Source organism: Fusarium falciforme, chromosome 3 (genome assembly GCF_026873545.1).
Source record: "Fusarium falciforme chromosome 3, complete sequence".
Classification (NCBI taxonomy): domain Eukaryota; kingdom Fungi; phylum Ascomycota; class Sordariomycetes; order Hypocreales; family Nectriaceae; genus Fusarium; species Fusarium falciforme.
This window is the reverse complement of record NC_070546.1, coordinates 2,527,066-2,545,634: the sequence shown is the minus strand read 5'-3', so window position 1 is coordinate 2,545,634 and position 18,569 is coordinate 2,527,066. Positions and strand designations below refer to the sequence as shown.

The window sequence follows — 18,569 nt, the reverse complement described above, 5'->3', positions numbered from 1 at the left end:
TTCGCCCTCGACCACGGCGTCATGGTGGGGTTACCCATCGGTTTGGAAGGCGCTGGCGCCCGATGGCAATGCGCCTTCCCTTCCGGAGATGCTCTTCATCTCCGTCATGGGAATGAAGCCTCAAGACATCGATCTCTTCTGTCTGTGATCACGGCGAATTGGACTTGGGCTATCCGTACCTTCGACATCTTCAACCTGAGCTTGAATTTGGCTATTGCCTAATCATAAATCTTCTAACGCCATCAATCAACTCGGTAATGCGCATTAAGAATATCGTACACCTCCCCTGAATCGCCTCCCCGTCTAACTCATCACTCCGTTGCGAGGCCGCCGCTCCGGACAAACATGTCCGTCAATTAGTAGAACCGCTGTCAACACGCAGCCTCCCCTCGCCTCGCTTACCTTGCCCCTGAACGCCCGTATTAGAAACGAAACCCCGGATGATATGATATGATATGCAGCCTATGCAGAGCACGAATTACCGTCCGTCTGGACCCTCGCCACGCCTTTGGCGTGGCCGCCTCTCCAGCCTCCTCCTCCTCCATCTGGGTATCAAACTGCGTTCACCATGTCCTCCTCCCCTCAGCGCATTAAGAGAGGCCTAACCGGCGGGCCCAAGGTCGCTAGCCCAGGGACAGCGGCTCAGACTTCTCGCAGGTGAACAGGTTGATGTGGTGGTCGCCCTTAGCGGCGCACCCCAGGATGGGTCGGTGGGGGTGGAATGCCGTCGCCGAGATGGGCGAGCTTCGGCTCTGCTGCAGGAAGCTTGAGTATGGCTCAACGTTGGAGAGCTCATGGCCGTCGAGGTTGAAGACCTTGACCGCGTGGGCTGACGTTCCCCTGCCGAGACGGGTTAGCGATGATCCCTGTAAACCCAACCTCCCGGCACCTGATTCCATCTGGGTAGGTACTTACACAGCAAAGACCGGCAGGTGTTCATGCGTGGTCGCGGTCCGAAGAGTATCTCGTGTTGTCTGGAAGGAGTGCAGAGGCTTGTCCATGCGGATATCCCACACCTTGACCTTGCCGTTTCGGCTCGCGCTCAGGAGCTCTCGTTGCCCCCCGCGCTGCATATGGACGCTCTTAATCCATTGCCGATCTGACTCATCCTTCCACTTGCGCACCATAGACTCTTGAGGTCGATTTCTGGTATCAAACACTCGTACAGCTCCATCTCCGAAGCCGGCAACAAACATGTGCCCCGTCATCTGATCCGAAGTCAATGAGGTTACGCACGATCCGGACCGCGCTGGGATGTCCATGATGCAGGTCTCGTACGCCGCATACCAGACTCGAATCACTCGGACATCACCAGCGACAAGGACTCGGCCCGTCACCTGCTGCCAGTCAAACACCATGCCCGAATTGACGTTGCTGGGGACCATGTGTGTCAGGGCGCGCCACGACGACGCAAGCTCAATCTCTCTGTCGGACTCGTAGTTGCGGTATACCCGGATCACACCGTCCGATGAGCCTGTCAGAAGCATCGCCTGGTCGTCTTCATTGATGAACTTCATGTCACTGATCCTGGACCCTTCCGGGTTTCCGTTGCTGAATCGACTCAAGCGGCCCTGTTTCTTCCAGTCCCACACATAGACAGTATTACCTTCGTCGGCTACAGCAAGGTGGTCCTCAAACTGGTGGAAGGTCATCTTGGCGGGCTGAGCACCGTTGTTAACGATACCGAGCTGGTTGTTCCACTTGTGACTTCCGGCTTGTTGTTTCAATGGCTGAGTTTCTCGGAAGATTGCCTCGTTGCGAGCTCTTCGCCAGAGACGCTCGTTGTACTCGGTGCTTCCGGGCTCGTCCGCCTCACTTGGCTTCATTTGTGGCTCACGGAAGTACTCGATCGACCATTCCAAGAACCTGCTCTTGAGCGGAAGGGTTGGGGGCTTTGCCAAGTTTCGGCTCTGGTAAGCACCGGAGTAGGGTTCAGGAGCGAGATGATATTGTGCAAATGACGATGATTGATCATTCTGCTCAGGCGGCATGGGGTTATGCGAGAGCTTCAGCGAGGGTGATCGAGGAAGCGGTGGAGTTGGTGTTGTCGGTGTCGATGGTCTTGACCTGTCCTCGGTGTTCATCAACGAAGGGAATAGGAGACTGGCAGTCCTACGGAGCAGCCCAGGGGAAGGCAGTGGTTGCGTAACTTGAGGGCCCGCGGCGCTGGTCCGTTGACTGGCGCTGGGCGTGTGACGGTGTGCCAACCTCGAAGCACGTTTCTGGATCTCAGCCATGACTAGCTGTGCTGGGGCGCCAACACTCGAGTTGAGGAGGGCATGGTGGATGAAGTCGACCACGATGGTCGCCTCTCGTTGCACTTCCGGGTGAGGATCCACGCTGAGGACCAGCGCCAGTTTCCATAGCGCCATGTAGACAGTGTTGTGAGACAAGCCCTGGGAGGTCGGCTTTATCGTTCCATCCTGGTTACGGTGGTCAGGCCTGGCGTAGTGGAGGCCCATCTTGTGCTCCTGGCCATCATCCCGAGGAGGGAACATGAGATACTCCTTCTCCTCTACCAGTTGCTCATAGGCTGCAACCAGGAATTTGCTCTCAAATCTGACAGCGAAATGCGAGAGGAAGACGACGAACTCTTTCCGGACCATCGGGCTTCCGTCGTTGCCCATGTCGAGGATCGTCCACGCGATGGACTCCTCGATGCGAGCCACTTCATCCGTGAGGTCAGGGATGCCCAGGAAAGTAGTCATGGCGTGAACCATAGCAGCTCTAACCTCACAGCAGGGGTCCTTCGTGAGATAGGCCAACTTGACGTAGGCGTTCTCCCTGATTCCGCGCCATTTGGCCTCGGGGAGATCCTGCCACAGCTGGCTGATACACAGGCATGCCCATTGTCTCAGAAGTGGGTTCTCCTCGTTCTGCAGATGTGTCAAGCAGTAGGTCATGATGTCTGTCTGGTTGCAAACCATCTGGCCGTTCTTGTAGTCCTTGCAGAGCATGGCCAGGATGAAGGCGCACATGGCCTTGTGCTCGTCGCTATCGACAACTGGCAGGCCCTCAGAGGGCTTGAGAATCTGGGCAAAGTAGCTGTAGCCGCTATCCTTAATCAGATCTTGCTGGCATGATATATCTACTGCGATGAGCCGCGCCCAGATGAAGACCATCACTGGCTTGAGCTCGGCAGCCGCAGACTGCAAAAGCTTCAGGACATATGGGAAGATGCCGATACTCAGAGCGAGCTGTACCGACCAGGGGCCCAGGTCAAGGAACCGGCCAAGTAGAATGAGTGCGCGAACTCGATGCTGCTGGCTAAGCAGTACTTGGAGAACGACGGGTAGCTGGTCAGGCGATTTCTGGGCCATAGCATCGCCTCTCGTCAGGTAGACATCAAAAGCAGTGAGCTGCTCTGTGAAAAATGTCGAATTCTGGTACTCGTAATCGAGACCCTCGCTCTCCTTCTTCTCCAGCATGGGGAGCTGAGCCAGAGCCATATCGACAGCCAGATCCCAGGTCTCCCAGAGCGGGTGCTGGTGAGTGTCTGGAAGCTGAGGGTACGACTGCGGGTGACAACCGTACACAGTCATAACGCGCTGAGCGAGCAAGAAGTTGCGGAATAGAGCTGCCACCATCAGATCCTGGCGAAAGAACTTGCGGAAGAGGTCGCGAGGAAGGGTTGTCCACGCGATGCTGTCAGTAATGGCCGTGAAGATCCAGTTCAGCTCGCCCAATGGTGTACGTCGTTCCTGCAGGCGGCCAGGGAGCTTCTTGGCTCGGTCTGGGCTGAGGTTGGTCTTGAGTGGGTTCTGAAGGACAAAGAACCAGAGTGCCATCTCAATGGGTGTGGTGAGGCAAGCCGTGAAGAGGTCAGCCGGCAAGAGAGGATTCGTCGGAAGGTTTTCCTTGACGGCACATGCGGCCAGGTGGATGTATGGTCGGAAGTTCGTCTTTGTGTAGTTGGGGTCACGCTCGGCAGCTTCCTCTTCCTCCTCCTCGTGCTTTTCGACGAATCTATGATAGTTGTTGAGGATGTTGCCGGCCTCGGAGCAGTCCCAGACAAAGATGGTGGGGGCCTGCAGCCAGTGTTGCAAATCGTACAACGAGACGGGTATATACTGGGTGTAGTTCTTGTTGAACACCCATATTTCGCCTGATGCGGTCGGCTTGGGCACGCCGTGACCGTTGTAGTGAAGCAAAACACGCTCATCCTTGGCGTTTCTACGCAAGGAGATGCAGAACTTTTTCGTTTCTTCAACCGAAGGATCCAGATACTGCTTGTAGCGGGCTCTAATCGCCAAGGTCTCATACTGCGCCTGTAGTGCTTTGCCGATGTTCTCGAGAGCTTTCTGGATGGGCGGGATCGTCGGGTCCGTCCAGGCTTCGAGCTTCGCGCCTGGATTCGTCTTGAGCTGGTCAGGTGGTTCGACTCCGATGTTCAAACACACTGCGAGGGCCGCAGAGACTGTCTTTAGTCTGTCTCTCTGTCGCCAGTCCTGAAGTTCATACTGAAGCGGCTTGGGTTTGCCTGTCGTCTCGTGTCGTTTATCGGTGAAGTACATGTACCAATTCTATACGTCATTGTTAGCTTCGTGGGTTCATCCAGGCTCCAAATCCCGCAGATGCATGTGCCGGTTTTTAAGCTTAAGAGCCTGTGAGCCAGACCAGGAGCTTTGATCGCCCAATGACAACGACAGAACGACGACAGCTGAACAGAAGGCCCGGGGTCCTCGCGCAGAGGAGGCTCCGTGGTGGATATCTCTCCATCTTGGAGGGTTCATGCACCGCAGTCGTCGATATCAAGAATATCCAACCTCAGATGGATCCGCGCAGGCCGACCAGCAGATGAGGACTGAATGGGAGGCACAACTTACATTAGCCAGGTCTGATATTATGTCCTCGGACTGGTAGTGATCCTCGAAGCCGTGCCTAGCCCCCCATTCGGGTATATCGTCCTTCACGATCTCTGGCTCGTCCATGGGCCGCGCGTAGTCGCTTTTTGACCGGAGCAGCAATGGCTTCACAGGCCGCTTCTGCTGGTGATGCTCAATGTCATCTCGTGTTTCGAGAACCGCGTTTCCGTTGCGTCGACCGGGCGCGCTTGAGGGTCGTTGGTCATCATCATCGTCATCAGATCTTGGAAGTTGGTTGGGAGCTGGGCGACCATTCAGCACCGGTTGCGCTCTAGAGGCGACTCCATTGGAGTCGGCGGTGGGCGCAGAGGTGCCGTTAAATTCGGATCTCAGCGCCATCGCAGGCGGAGGGTCACGGAGCGTTGCTGTCGCTGTCGCTGCCGGCGCAGGCAGATTATCGTGGTGGGAAAGCGCGTGGTTGTCGTGGTGGATGTGGGTCGGCGATGGCCTGGCGTTGGCGGAGGAGCTCGCGGCGGCGAAGCGGGTGCGGGTATGGCTGGGGAGCAGATGCGGAGCGGGTGACGTCTGTTGGAGCGACACAGCGGTCATGGCTTTCGGACTCTACAGAAGTAAAGCTCAAGCTGGCATGATGAATAGGCGCTCGGAGTGCCCGAATTGCTTGGCGGTGGAGGGCATAAAATATAGTTGAGCCCGCGACCGAGGTTTCTGCAGTGTAGAAGATGAGGTCGAGAGTTGTGGTATCGGCGTGCGGCGGCTGACCAGGTCCACGGCAGAAATTAGGAATCCCTAACACCGGATGGGTCACTAACTCAAGCGCCCTCTAACGCGGGTATGATTTGTTAGGAGCTGGTGCCTGAGGCCTCGGGTCATGTGTGTATTTTGGAATATTCCTAATTATTTTGGCATGCACCTTCTCAACGTTGACAATTCATGCCTTTATGGTTCCGTCTATGACTGATCGTCGGCATTCTATGATCGAGTCCCCGGCAATTCAGCTCAAGTCTCCCACTGACCACTGACCGGCCCATTATGGTCTCCATAGATGTCACGTTGATGCGCTCTCTGCACTACACTACCCCAACCCCCTCAGTCGACCAACAGTCGCACTGCCACATGCCTTAGCATCAGTCGAGCCACAAGCGCTAACCCTGTCATGGTGAAGAGGGAACCTGCGCGTGACCTTGCACGTGGCTTTCGTCTCTTGTCTGGATGAAGCGACCGAACAGCCCAACAGGCAGCTCCAAATCTATAGTTGTCAGTACACAACATGGCTGTGAAAGGATGCACGACCCGTGGTTACACGACGGACAGATTCGGAGCCCACCAGCAATACTGACATGCGCAAACCTTGCTCCAGCTTCCACGAATTATGCGCTTTCATGTATCCCCTTTCACAAGACTCGGCGCGGGAGCAAGCTTGGCAGATCGGCGGGCTGCGGCATGCCGTATCTCATTTGCTCAGCCATTTTCCTCGTTCAGGCACTTCATGCCTGGGACTCGTCAGCTTTCAAGTCGTAGCCGCTGTTGTCTGCTGGTTGTCTTGTTGCCACCCAATCGATAACAGCTTATCCAAAGCTCCGATGCTGGGGTCTGGGCGCCTACGATCACTGTCCCTATCTGGTAACCGGCAGCATGGATCATCGTGTTGTTCAGCTTCTCGAAAACGGGGAGAGTCCAGGCTAATGCTGGCACCTCGAAAGCGGATCCTGGCGGAAATAGATTTGACAGCCGAGTCGACAAACGCGTAGACCGACAACTTCTTGATTGTTCATATAGACAATATCTAATATTGTGAGGTTGAATTGACGCCTTAGCGGCGGCTTATCTCCGTAAGATGGACGGCCACACCCGCGGGCCGGTGCCACTTGCGAAAGGAGATCTTGCTTGAGCGCGAAGAGTTCTAAAGTTGCGAACGGGAATGACTGCTTGCTCGGCCGAGCTCGCCATCCAATACCCTCTTCTCAGCATGAACCACAGTACGAAAACACTGTACGGGCTTCCACAAATCGAGAAGGAAACCTTTCTGTTTAAGGAATCTCGGGCTGATGGTTGAGGTTTATCCAAAGACCAGGTTTCCCCTTTTTCCAACAAGCACAACCAGAACGGTGGAAGGTTGAAGGGTGGGGCGAAAAAAAGAATGGAAGCTTGGCCTGTGCTCTAGCCCGCTCCGTCCGGCGTCATTAGCGGGAAACATGAAACGAGCCTTGACATGGGGCGTTGACGTTGGTAAGTTGGAAGACGACGTTTTAATGTCCGGGCGGAGGGCCTCGCTCAACAACAACCCTGCCTGCAACGTGCTTTGGGGGATGCTGAGTAGCCGCGCAGGATGAACCTTCGAGGCCGAGAACCGGTCACGAGCATCTGATTATGATGATCACCGTTGAATCCTTCTGCCGACTGAAACGGAGTCTTCTGGGTGTGCTGTCAGCAACACATCTCGGCTGGGTTGCGGGATCCATAATATCGAAGCCAATGACGTGCATCCCCAGTCGCCAAGAGGTCCCATTTAATGGAATGCTCACTTGAGTGCAGACATCGAAGAAACACGTCCTCTTTACGCCGACGCCTATCGGAAATGTAGAGTTAAAGCAACTAGCCCGGAGCTTTACCAGGGCAAGGCTTACAGTGGTGTTTGCCTTATTACCTTCTTACAAGAGCCGGGTGCGACCCGACGGCGAGATGACAGACCGAGACTCGTCCTGGGTGCACACGAAACATATCCAGGTTCTCTAACGACACCGGAGCTACGCACTTGTTTGACCGTTGGGCTCGCCTATCCCTTGGCTACTGTTAGTCTGTGCCTCATGTCGATGGAGCTCCAAGAATATCCAACATGGCTGGCCACTTTTCTCAAGAGAGCAAGTGTTTGCAGAAGATCTAGGACTAAATCGGCAGCCACCATCAACAACGAGGGTTTCTAAATGTGAAAGGGGTGACATCCATTAGGGAGGGGCCAGGCCATCTCGCCGGCCTGGCACCAGTTGGTGTCGAGTCCCCAGCCGCCAGGAGAATCCACATTTGGGATGCAAGGAAGATCTGGAGAGAATGGAAGAACGGGAGGAGCCCTAGCCAAGCCGCACACCTGCGTAATTCTCAAGATTAATTAAAAGGGTTCAAGGGTCAACGAGATGGTATCGAGAGTGGCACGCCGGCCATCTTTTCTTTTTGTGCCTTTCCGACGTAAAACTGAGGTCGTTAAGAAATGTGACAACGTTGGGTTACTCCCAGCCCCTGGATCCAAGACCCATCGAGGGATATGGGATGGCGTTGAGCCCCTGCAGGGTACTAAGCGGTACTGTTTATCAGGCGCTGACCCGCACTAGAACGAAGTACCTTTCTTGTACCAGTCTCATCGCGCTCACCCCCACAAAAGCCCACCATCCGCTGCAGTGCGGCACTGTACAAGTCGCCTTGCAACCCCTAATATGTCGTCTAAGCTGGAGCCGGGCTACGGCCGGGGCGGTGCAAGACCCGCGATTGGTCAGGAGCACCAGGGTTTACAGGTGAAAGGCGCTGGCTTTTGAACAAAGGACAGCGGGTAACAGGAGGTGCCAGAGCCCTGAGGTCGCTGCGAGGACCCGGCACGTGGAGAGCACCCCCTAAAGGCAGGACCCAGTGCGTGTAGTGCACCACACGCACACCCACCCAGCCCAGGCGACCTCAACGAGGCGAAGGCAAGGATGCACCAAGTCCCATCCAACCATCCATCGTGTCGCTGCTGCTGGCTGGTGCTGCTCGCTCCCGTTGCAGCTGTCGCCGCCTTTGGCTCCAGGCTGGCTGCTCATTTCCAACTCCTCCGTACCTGACCATCACCACCTCCCATCTTTCACCTTCTCCCACGCCAACCCAACGGAGGCTTCTCCATTCGCCGCATCGTCGCTCATTCACCCTCCCCTCGAGCGTCTGGACATCGGCTTTTTGCTCAAACGACTCTCTCACTGCCTGGACGCAGGTCGATTTTAGAAGGCAAAAAAGGTCCCGCGCTCCTCGACGGCGTGCGGCAACCCAGCGCAATCCATCCGCCTCGAAACCAACCCCCTCTCGTCGACTCTCACCCCCAAAATTCGGGAGGTTGACCACCACTGAAAATTTCCAGTGACGATCCGCAATCCTGTCGACGCCGTCGCCGATGCTGGCCCAGCCATCCCGAATCTCGAATTCCGATTCCTCTCGTTCCTGCATCTGCGGCTAGGGCTGTCCCTCCTGTCGGGCCATCCGCTTCGTCTCCCCGTGATCCTCTCTTACACGCGACGGCTACCCCGAGATACTATCCATCATCGTTGCCTACGCATCGCATCATCACTACGAAAGCCACCAAGTGCTGTTCCCGAATCAATCTTTCGCCGCTTAGCGGCTGCTTCCTGATCAACCATGGCTTTTCTCTTCAAATCCAAGAAGCATCCGGAGAAGGCGCCTGCTAGTCGCGAGGCCGGCTCTGGCTCACAAGGATCGATCCAAAGCGCCAGCGCCCGCGTCGCCGAAAAGAATGCCGTCCAGCACCGCGCCACTCCCACCGGGAGCTTACACTCTCTCGAAAATGAAGGCAGCAATGGAAGCCCAGATCATGGGCCTGGGCATGGACATGGACGCCGTGGCGGAAGCGCTGATCAGCCTGTACAAACCGGAGAAGTGCCAGTAAGTTGCCCGCGCATAGTTGACCGCCCATTCAATCACTTGGGCGTATCAACAGCTGCTAATCTGATCTGCAACAGCGCAACGGCCCTCCAGCAAACGGTCCTAACGCGTCCCTGTATCCCTGGTCGCAACGGCGATTGACCTACACCTCAACACATCCTTCCCCATTCCCTCGATATGGGGCTGCCGTGAACTCAGTATCTTCCAAGGAAGGCGACGTCTATATGATGGGCGGTTTGATTAACGGATCAACTGTTAAGGGAGACCTCTGGATGATTGAGGCCGGAGGCAACATGGCCTGTTACCCCCTGCCAACGACGGCAGAGGGACCCGGGCCTAGAGTCGGCCATGCGAGTCTGCTTGTTGGCAATGCTTTCATTGTCTATGGTGGTGACACCAAGATCGACGAGTCTGATGTTCTTGACGAAACTCTCTACCTTCTCAATACCTGTACGCTCTAATCCCCCATCCAGTACGTTCTCTCAGCTAACGGATGTTCAGCAACGAGACAATGGTCTCGCGCTCTGCCGGCTGGGCAACGACCATCGGGTCGATATGGACACTCACTTAATATACTAGGCTCCAAGATTTTCATCTTTGGTGGCCAAGTCGAGGGCTTCTTCATGAATGACCTTTCTGCATTCGATCTTAACCAGCTCCAGATGTCAAATAACCGCTGGGAGATTCTGGTCAAGGGAGAGACAAGCCCCAAAATGCCTGCCGCGCGAACTAACCACACCATGATTACGTTTAACGACAAGATGTACCTGTAAGCATTCCTTATCCGATGCCCTTTGATCATAGTTCTGGCTGACACGTTGGTAGATTTGGCGGCACCAATGGTTTCCAGTGGTTCAACGACGTTTGGTGTTACGACCCAGCCGTGAACAAATGGTCTCAACTCGACTGCATCGGTTATATCCCAGCACCTCGCGAAGGCCATGCTGCTGCTCTCGTGGACGACGTTATGTATGTCTTCGGTGGACGAACGGAAGAAGGAACGGATCTCGGCGATCTCGCGGCGTTCAGGATCTCGTCAAGACGGTGGTACACGTTCCAGAACATGGGTCCATCCCCTTCACCTCGCTCAGGACATAGCATGACGACTGTGGGCAAGTCGATAGTGGTTCTCGGCGGAGAGCCAAGCTCAACAACTACGTCCGTGAGCGACTTGGGTCTGCTATACGTCCTCGACACATCGAAGATTAGGTATCCAAACGATGCACAGCAGGCCGCGCAACAGGGCGCGCAGCAGCGAGTTCACGGAGCAAGACGACCAAGTGCTGGCGAGGGAAACCGCCCGCATGGCTCACGAGACGGGTCAAATGGACCCGATTCGAGAAAGATGATTGTGGGAGGGCCATCCGCTCCCCCCAACGGTCATCGATCACCCCCTAATGCCGCCGACGGCCATGGACCTCAAGGGGGTCCTGTGAACTCCAAACTGCCCAGAGCTTCAGCTGTCCCTCCATCAGGACCTCCTCCTCAGGGTCCTATGCCCGCTCGACCCACGGTAGACACATCTGCCGTTGCCCGGGTTCGTGGACAGTCTGCTGAACGAGGTGGCATGTCCGGCTCTCCTCGAATGGGCCACACCGGATCGCCGATTACACGTGAGGTCATCAACGAGACCGATAGCCCTGCCTCCAACGGCCGACGGACACCCACGCAACAGGCCGCCCGTGCTGGCTCAAGGCAGGATCATGTGAACGGAGATGTGCCCAGGGCCAAACCGCCTTCTCAGCCAAGCCGATTTGCGGGCTCAGGAGATGGTTCATCAGAGCTATCGGCCAAGCCAACAGTAACGCCCCGTCCAGCTTCACCACCAGTTCCTACCCGACAACCAAGCAACCCGCTGTCCAGGCGATCTTCTGGGAGGAACTCTCAGACTGTTGTCCTCCTCAAGGAATTGGACTCGGCGCGAAACCGCAACGCCTGGTATGCTTCGGAACTGGAACTCGCTCGTAAGGCTGGCTACGCTCCCAACACCTCTTACAGCCCTCTACTCGAGAACAAGGCGACCGAGACCTTTGACGACGAGGATCGACCCTTGATAGAGGCTCTGCTGGCCATGAAATCAGAGCTCGCAAACGTGCAAAGCGCAGTGGACAAGCAAGCGATCATTGCTGCAAAGCAGATTGCTGAAGCAGAGAAGCAGCGTGATGCAGCTATTCAGGAGGCTGTTTATTCCAAGGCCAAGCTTGCAGCACACCTGGGCGGAAGCAACGCCAGTACACCTCAACTTGACGGACCGAGAGATGATTCTGAGGCTAGGTCGAGCGAGCTGAGCAGAAAGCTCGCCTCTGCTCTGTATCTTCACAAGGAACTTCAGTCTAGGCTCGAGTCAACCAAGAGCGATCTTGATTCGGAGAAGAGAGCTCGTCAGCTGGCAGATGACACCACGAACGCTGCACAGAAGCGTATGGCAGAGCTCGAAAGCTACAAGCAGCAGACCTCCACTGAAGTCGAACGGCTGAAGGCTGAGCTGCATCTCGCTCAGCACGAGGCGCGTGAACAATCCGTCACATGCGCCGAGGCTGTTGCTGTTGCGGAGCTCCTTCGAATCGAGAAGAACGACCTAGAGAGCAAGTATGAGGAGGCTGTTGGCAGCTCCAAGGATCAAAACGATGCCTTTGATTCTCTGCGAGCCGCCATCGCAGCTTCGGAAGATTCAAAGGCTCTCATAGAGTCAAAACTCACTGAAGAACGCAGCCAGCGAGAGAAACTGGAGGCGCAGCTCAACAAGCTCAAGTTTGAGCACGAAGCTCGAACAGCTGAACTCGTGGCTACCACTCAGCGGCTGCGCGATGCCGAGGAGCTTTCTGAGAAGCATGCTGCTGAGGCTCGAACCCATCGCCAAGCTGTTCTGGCAGGACTGGACAAGATCTCAGCACGTGATGCTCCCGCGGCCAGCAACGCTGATACTGAGCGCATTGCAGCGCTTCAGGCGCAGGTTACTGCTTCCAACGAGTTGGTCAAGAAGTACCAACAGGAGGCTGATGCTGCAGCTGACAGACTGCGTGGCGCCGAGGAGCGCATTGCCGGCCTTGAGCAATACCAGGAACAGTCAAGCCGAGAAGGAGTCGGTATCCGGAGGCAGCTACAGTCTGCTCTGAGAGAGACGCAAAGCCTCCAGGCAGCGAACTCGGATCTAAAGAATCAACTGGCTGCTCAGCAGCTCGAGACGAACGCCATGACAGTCCAGCACAATGCTCTCAAGGACATCCTTAGCGAGCGAGGCATCAGCCCTACTGCCTCTATCCGTGCCCGCGGTCTTGCTAGCCCACGAACCAACTCTCCTGATTTGACCCGTGTGCGAGATCTCGAGGCTCAACTGGCGAGCACCGCTGCCGCCCATGAGGAGACGAAGCAAACCTTTGCAATTCAAGTCCAGGAGTCTGAAGCAGCCTGGCGCGAGAAGCTCTCACAGCTCGAGAGCGATTACCAGTCAGCTGTACACTATGTTAAGGGCACAGAGAAGATGCTCAAGCAGCTCAAGGACTCGCTGTCTCGCTACAAGACCGAGAATGGCCGTCTCAAGACGGAGATTGAGGAGTTGGAGGATCGCCTTCAGGCTGGAGGCTCTGGTTCTTCCCCCGAGTGGGAGAACGAGAAGGCAGCACTTGAGAACAAAGTCCGTCATTTGGAGGCTGAACTACAAGAGGCGGGAGCTGAAATAGAGAAGCGCCTCGCCAGCCTTCAAGGAGAGCTCCGGGACAGCAACCAACAGCGAGATGCAGCGGTGAAGAGCAACGCAGAGGCTACTCAGAAGCTCAACAGCCATCGCAAAGACTTGGAGCAGCTGCAGTCGGAAAACTCTCTCCTCGAGCAGCGCGCAAACGATGCCGAGCAGAAGGTGGCCCTTCTCCTCGACCAGGTTGAACACTCGGTCGACAACTACCGCCGACGTAGCCGACAAGTACCCAGCATGAACTCGGAGATGGCAGCCAGCCCCAACGGCATCGGTATGGGCCACTCCAGACAGGAGAGTTCAGAGGGCGAAAGCATCTACGGGGGCACTGGCGGGAACGGCCTGGAAGCTAGAAACAGTGCAGCCCTGGACAGCCTCGCCAACGAGCTCGAGACGCTCCGAAGCCAGTGGGAGGCGACCAACAAAAACTATCGACTAAGCACCAACTTTGATTTCGAGTCGGCGACGAGTGCCAAGAAGGATGACGACGGTACGACAGGCATTGGCCTCAGCGAGAGCCTGGCCGACTGGCGAAAGAGGCTCGACACGGAAGAACACCACAGTGACGGAGAAAAGTCCCGTCACCCCTGATCCGAAGCGATTCTGGATTCCGATACGCATTCACGATGCACTTATACCCGCCGTCTTCGTTGCTGATTTACCATCTGATGGGCAATGGTTCAACGTCTGTACATGCTGTTGCTGTTGCTGCCGCTGAGCTTGGTAGAGGCGAATGGAGTTTTGGTCGTCCAGTGGCGGACGCCATTGTTGTCGTCCTTTTTCGTTATTGCAGCCAGCATTCTTTATACCTTTCTGATTTTACCCGCTCTTTGTTTGTTTCAGTTCACGTCGAATGCGTCGACCATGCCTTGCCCCCTTGGTAGCTTGCTCGGCACAAGCGATCAGGGGGTTCATATACTTGTTGTTTTTTCTCATCTTCTTCTTCGCCCTTGTCTTTCGAGAAATACGTGTACAATATGGGGCACTTTCTGTCTGTTCCTCGGCTTAACGGAAAACAATTAAAGGGGGACGGGAATAGTCAGAGTCAGTCTGCGACGATGGGCCAGGTTTCTTGATTTTCCCAGGGGAGAGGAGCTGGGCTGGGAGACGGTGTTTCCAAAGAGAGCAAAAATCATTTCAAACTAGGGAGACTGTACGGTCAGGAGCAGGAACTAAATGAATAAATGAAGTTGTGATTGGCTTGATACTCGAGTTGTACTGTTCCCATTGGTTTATTTGTGTTGACGAGGTTGTGTATGTATAATGTTATCATGAGACCTCACGGGACGAAACAATGCAGCAAGTAACTTGATGCTAAGACATTATCTGGTATCATCTTGATCTAATCCCTTTGGTGGTATCCCCTTTTCGCCAGACGCATCCCAATCCCGTAACCCTTCCCATCCGTCGATAGATACAACTAGATTTACAAAATAAGGACAGCCAAAGCCCATCCCCTCAAGCAGCCGCCGCCATCAAGTTCTTCTGAATCTTCAAGCATCGCTTAAAGTCGAGCTTGCGGCCCTCGCGGGGCATGTGCTCACCGCTGGCGATACAGAGGACGCGCATCTTGGGATCGTAGCGCAGGCCCGTCAGAAGCTTAGGGGTGATGAGGAAGTACTGGCTCGAGTGCTCGCGGCAGGCAATCTCGACCATGCGCTCGTGTACCATGCGCTCGTTGCGGGGGTCCATGCCCTGGTTGATCTCGTCGACGACGCGGAAGGGAGACTGGGCCATGGACTGGAGGGCCATGAGGAAGAAAATTGTCGAGACGGCACGTTCGCCGCCCGACTGACGATGGGCAGTCAACTGCTGAAGAGTTTCGTTCTCACTAGAGGGGATGTTAGTTAGGGGTCAGTTAAGAGGCAAAATGGGAGACATACCGGAAGCGGACCATGATATCTAGGGCCCAGGCATCAAAGTCCTCGGCCTTGTGAACGCGGACCTCACCAGCGCAGCTGATCTGCTCAAAGTTGTAGGCAAAGGCATCGTTAATCCTCGACACCAACTGGTCGAGCCTTGGCTCCCACTTGGCCATGAGCTCTTCAACGCTCTCAGTCAAACTCTGAAGCTTTTCGCTCGAGTTGGCCATCTTGCGGGTCAGCCGGGCAATCTCCTGCGCACGCTTCTCAAACTCGCGGACGACGTTGGGGTTGGCGGCGTGGATGCATTCCAGCTTGGCTTCTTCGGCCGATATCTCATTCGCCACGTCCTCGGGGCTCTTATTTTCACAGAGCTGTCCGAAGAGCTCGTGCTTGTCGGGCTCGGCGGCGAGGATCTGCTCAACAGCCTCAGAGAGCTGCCTGCCTTCTTGTCGGGCTCGGTCAGCCTCCTCAGCAGCCACTTGCAGAGCTTGCCGCTCAGTCTCGAGCTTCTCCATAATGTCAGCGTTTCGTGCCTTCAATCCGACAATATCGGAGTAGGCCTCGATCCGGCGGATTTGTGCTTCCAGAACACCATGATGAGCCTTGCGAATCTTCTCAATTGCCTCCTTGTGGCGGAGGACAAGCTCTGCTCGGTTTACGACAGCCTCATCCCACTCATAGCGAATCTCAATCATCCTCTTACGGATTTCGCGCAGAGCCTGTTCATGAGCCGCCTTGGAGCGTTCCTCGGATTCTAGCGGCGTGTTAAAAAGAAACGAGGGCCGGGTTATGGGCGCGGGCATACTGACCAATCTTCTCTGGCAGAGACTGCCACTTTTGATACTCTTTTTGCAAGGTATTCTTCTCGGCCTTTAGGCGAGCCTGATTTCTGGTTAGAGCGGTCCAACGGAATATAGTATGCTTTCACTCACAATAGTGTCCTCAATGGTGGCTTTTTGGTCATCAATGGCCTGGAGCTTGCCTTGCTGGTCTCGGAACTCAGCTTTCAGAACGTCTCGCTCACCATTGAGCTCCACGAGTCGCTTGTTCAACTCCTGCTTCTCCTGCGAGTCGACAGGTTGCGAGGTCCAGAATTTGCCTGGCTGAATGGGTCTGGTGATGGCTGTCATTGCCTGAGGGCCGTACTCCCTGCGTCGTCGTACCGTAAACGACTGGCTTCCCGCGGCCCAGGAATTAACTTTGCCACTCTTGACTAGACGATCGTACTGGGCATCGCTGTGGTCTTTTAGAGACACGCCAGACTGGTGGAGCCTCTTCTCGGCGCATAGCATCGCCAGTACGGGTTCGGGGCCCTCCAAGAAGTCGATGGCAAACCCATCGAGCCCCATGTCTGCTGCCTCATCCGCACTGACAGGTCGCTGAAACGCACTGAACGGCTGAGCGCATGTTCGGATGACGACAGACAAACTTTGGACACGATAAAGCTGGTCGGTCAGCTTCCGATAGTCGTTTTTTGTCTGGGCTGTGAAGCACGTAAAGTCATCGCCCTGGAGAAGCGACTGGACTTGGTCAGAGTATCGTTCATCCTTAATGGAGCAGCTAATCATGGGAGGCCCAAACACCTCCTTTTCGAACTCGTCCTTATGCTGCTGAATCCAATCCCAGCCAGTTGCAAGCTCAGGGAAGTGCCTCTTCATGAAGTTGAGTTGTTGGCCCTGCTGGGTTTCGAACGACTCGACGTTTTGCTCAACCTCTTTGATCTGTACGTTCAGGGCGCGTCCTCGCGCTTTGACCTCTGCATGTTGGGTAGATAACTCGCGTCTCTCGCCATCCAGTTCCCGGAGCGTATGTTCTTCTCCACGCTAAATAGCCAGTTAGTGAGTCTGTATAGTTAGTGGCCGGATGGCACTTACAATTTTTTGGTTGAACTCTGATGGGTTGAACTCTTCCGGTCGGTTCCTCAAATCAGCCTGCAGGGACGTAATCTTGGACTTGGACTGAGCGAGCTCTCTCTTCTTGCCATCGAAAGCCTTGTGCTCAGACTCGAGTCTGCTCTCAAACAACTTGAGGTTCTCGGTAGCAGAACTAACATCGCGCGCCAGCTTCTTTGCAGCGTCCTCAGCACTCTTCATGGCAGCCTTTCTTCCAGAAATTGCGGCGTCGATCCGTTGTGCGTAGACTTGCTTCTCGTTGACTGCCTCAAGGGATGGGCCGCTCTCCCGCTCGAGGCGCCTCAACGAGTTCTCGGCGCTCTTTTTCCGCTCCCTGGCATCTTGGTACTTTGCGCGGGCCTCGTTGTACTTGGAGAGGACTAAAGCCGACTGGAGATTTTTGATCTGCTCTTGGATCTCCTCGCGCTCTCGGATCCTGTCCACATCTGCCTGGAGACCCTGTTGTCGGTTCTCAAGATTCTTCAGTGTTTCCGTGTCGGTTCTAACAGCTTCGGCCAGTTCCTTCTTGTCCTTGTGGAGGTCTTGCAGCTGTTTCTGCCAGTCAAGCATCTCTTCAGGCGCAGCTGCGCGGAGGGTCTCGTGCAGGAGGTCCACAGGGGTGCAGGCAGCAAACTCTACAACCCTATCCTGTGGCAGAAATTGGCATAGGTTGTCGACCTGGATCTTGAGCTTCCGCATCAATGTCTGGACAGTCTTGTGGTTGGTTTCCTTCCCGTTCATCCACCATTTTTGCGTATTTTGTTCTCGTCGGATCTGGACCTTGACGACGTAGTTTCTTCGATCTTTTGGTCGCTTCTGAAGTTCAATCTCGATAGTCGCAGTGTCCTTTCCATGCTTGACAAACTCCTTGACTGAACCGGCTCGCCCAAGGTGTTTTGGACTGTAGCCTAAGCCGAGGCAGATGGCGCAAACCAGAGAACTCTTTCCGGTGCCGTTGGGGCCGACCACCATGTTCAGATGCGGTCCTGGCAAGAATTCGGCCTTTTCGTAGGTGACAAAGTTTTCGACGCTGACCCTCACGATGGCGCCGGGTTGGAAACCGTTGTCGGCATCGGCGCTGCCTGAAGTGCCGTTTACTCCTCGCGCGTGAGGCCCATCATCAATCGCACCGTCAGTTGAATCGGGGTCAAGTCGTTGTCGCTTAGGGGAATCGACGACGGTCGCTTGCGATCGGTTTTGGTAACGGTCTTCATCGTCGTCGCTATCGTCGGTATCAGAGCGCCTGCGACGGCGTGAAGCAGGGGCCATGTCGCCCTAGAGAAGGAAGGGAGCCGCCTTGCAATGCGCGCAAGAAGAAAAGGCGGCGATGGTTCTCGAGAATGAGGGGCTTTGTCTTGGAGGTGCAAGATGTTGCAGAGACAAAGGGAAGAGATGGATGGAATTGGATAGGTTCAGTCCGTGGAACGCGTCCAATCGCGTCAGTGCGCGCCTTGCAAATGTGGCGTTGACAGGAGTTAAAGTGGTGGGGTTTGGGGGATGGAAGGCAGTCCCCTGTAAGTGCCGTAGGGGTCTGTGTAAGCTGTGTGAGGCGAGCTGCAAGAAAAGAATGGAGGCAGTAGCTGAGTACTTGCCAAGTGCAGTCATCCGGGTACATTATCGAGTATCTTGCTATCCGCACATATCTACAGTTGCGAGTGTG

At 55.3% G+C, this 18,569-nt stretch overlaps 3 protein-coding genes across 3 annotated transcripts; 1 reads left to right on the top strand and 2 right to left on the bottom strand.

The window, feature by feature from the left end:
- Positions 1–623: 623 nt before the first annotated feature.
- NCS54_00408000 (Raptor-N domain-containing protein) lies at positions 624–5,414 on the bottom strand (the record flags this gene model as incomplete). Its single annotated transcript, XM_053149629.1, has 3 exons — positions 624–840; positions 916–4,523; positions 4,827–5,414. The coding sequence occupies 3 exons, from the start codon at positions 5,412–5,414 to the stop codon at positions 624–626; spliced, it is 4,413 nt and encodes a 1,470-aa protein (XP_053005604.1).
- Positions 5,415–9,197: 3,783 nt separating this feature from the next.
- On the top strand, positions 9,198–13,743 carry NCS54_00407900 (Hypothetical protein; the record flags this gene model as incomplete). The annotated part of the gene is made up of 4 exons (XM_053149628.1): positions 9,198–9,461; positions 9,539–9,911; positions 9,963–10,230; positions 10,287–13,743. 4 exons carry the CDS (start codon positions 9,198–9,200, stop codon positions 13,741–13,743), a joined length of 4,362 nt encoding a protein of 1,453 aa, XP_053005603.1.
- Positions 13,744–14,610: 867 nt separating this feature from the next.
- NCS54_00407800 (Structural maintenance of chromosomes protein 5) lies at positions 14,611–18,178 on the bottom strand (the record flags this gene model as incomplete). Its single annotated transcript, XM_053149627.1, has 5 exons — positions 14,611–14,983; positions 15,036–15,771; positions 15,827–15,899; positions 15,950–16,840; positions 16,892–18,178. 5 exons carry the CDS (start codon positions 18,176–18,178, stop codon positions 14,611–14,613), a joined length of 3,360 nt encoding a protein of 1,119 aa, XP_053005602.1.
- Positions 18,179–18,569: the final 391 nt, after the last annotated feature.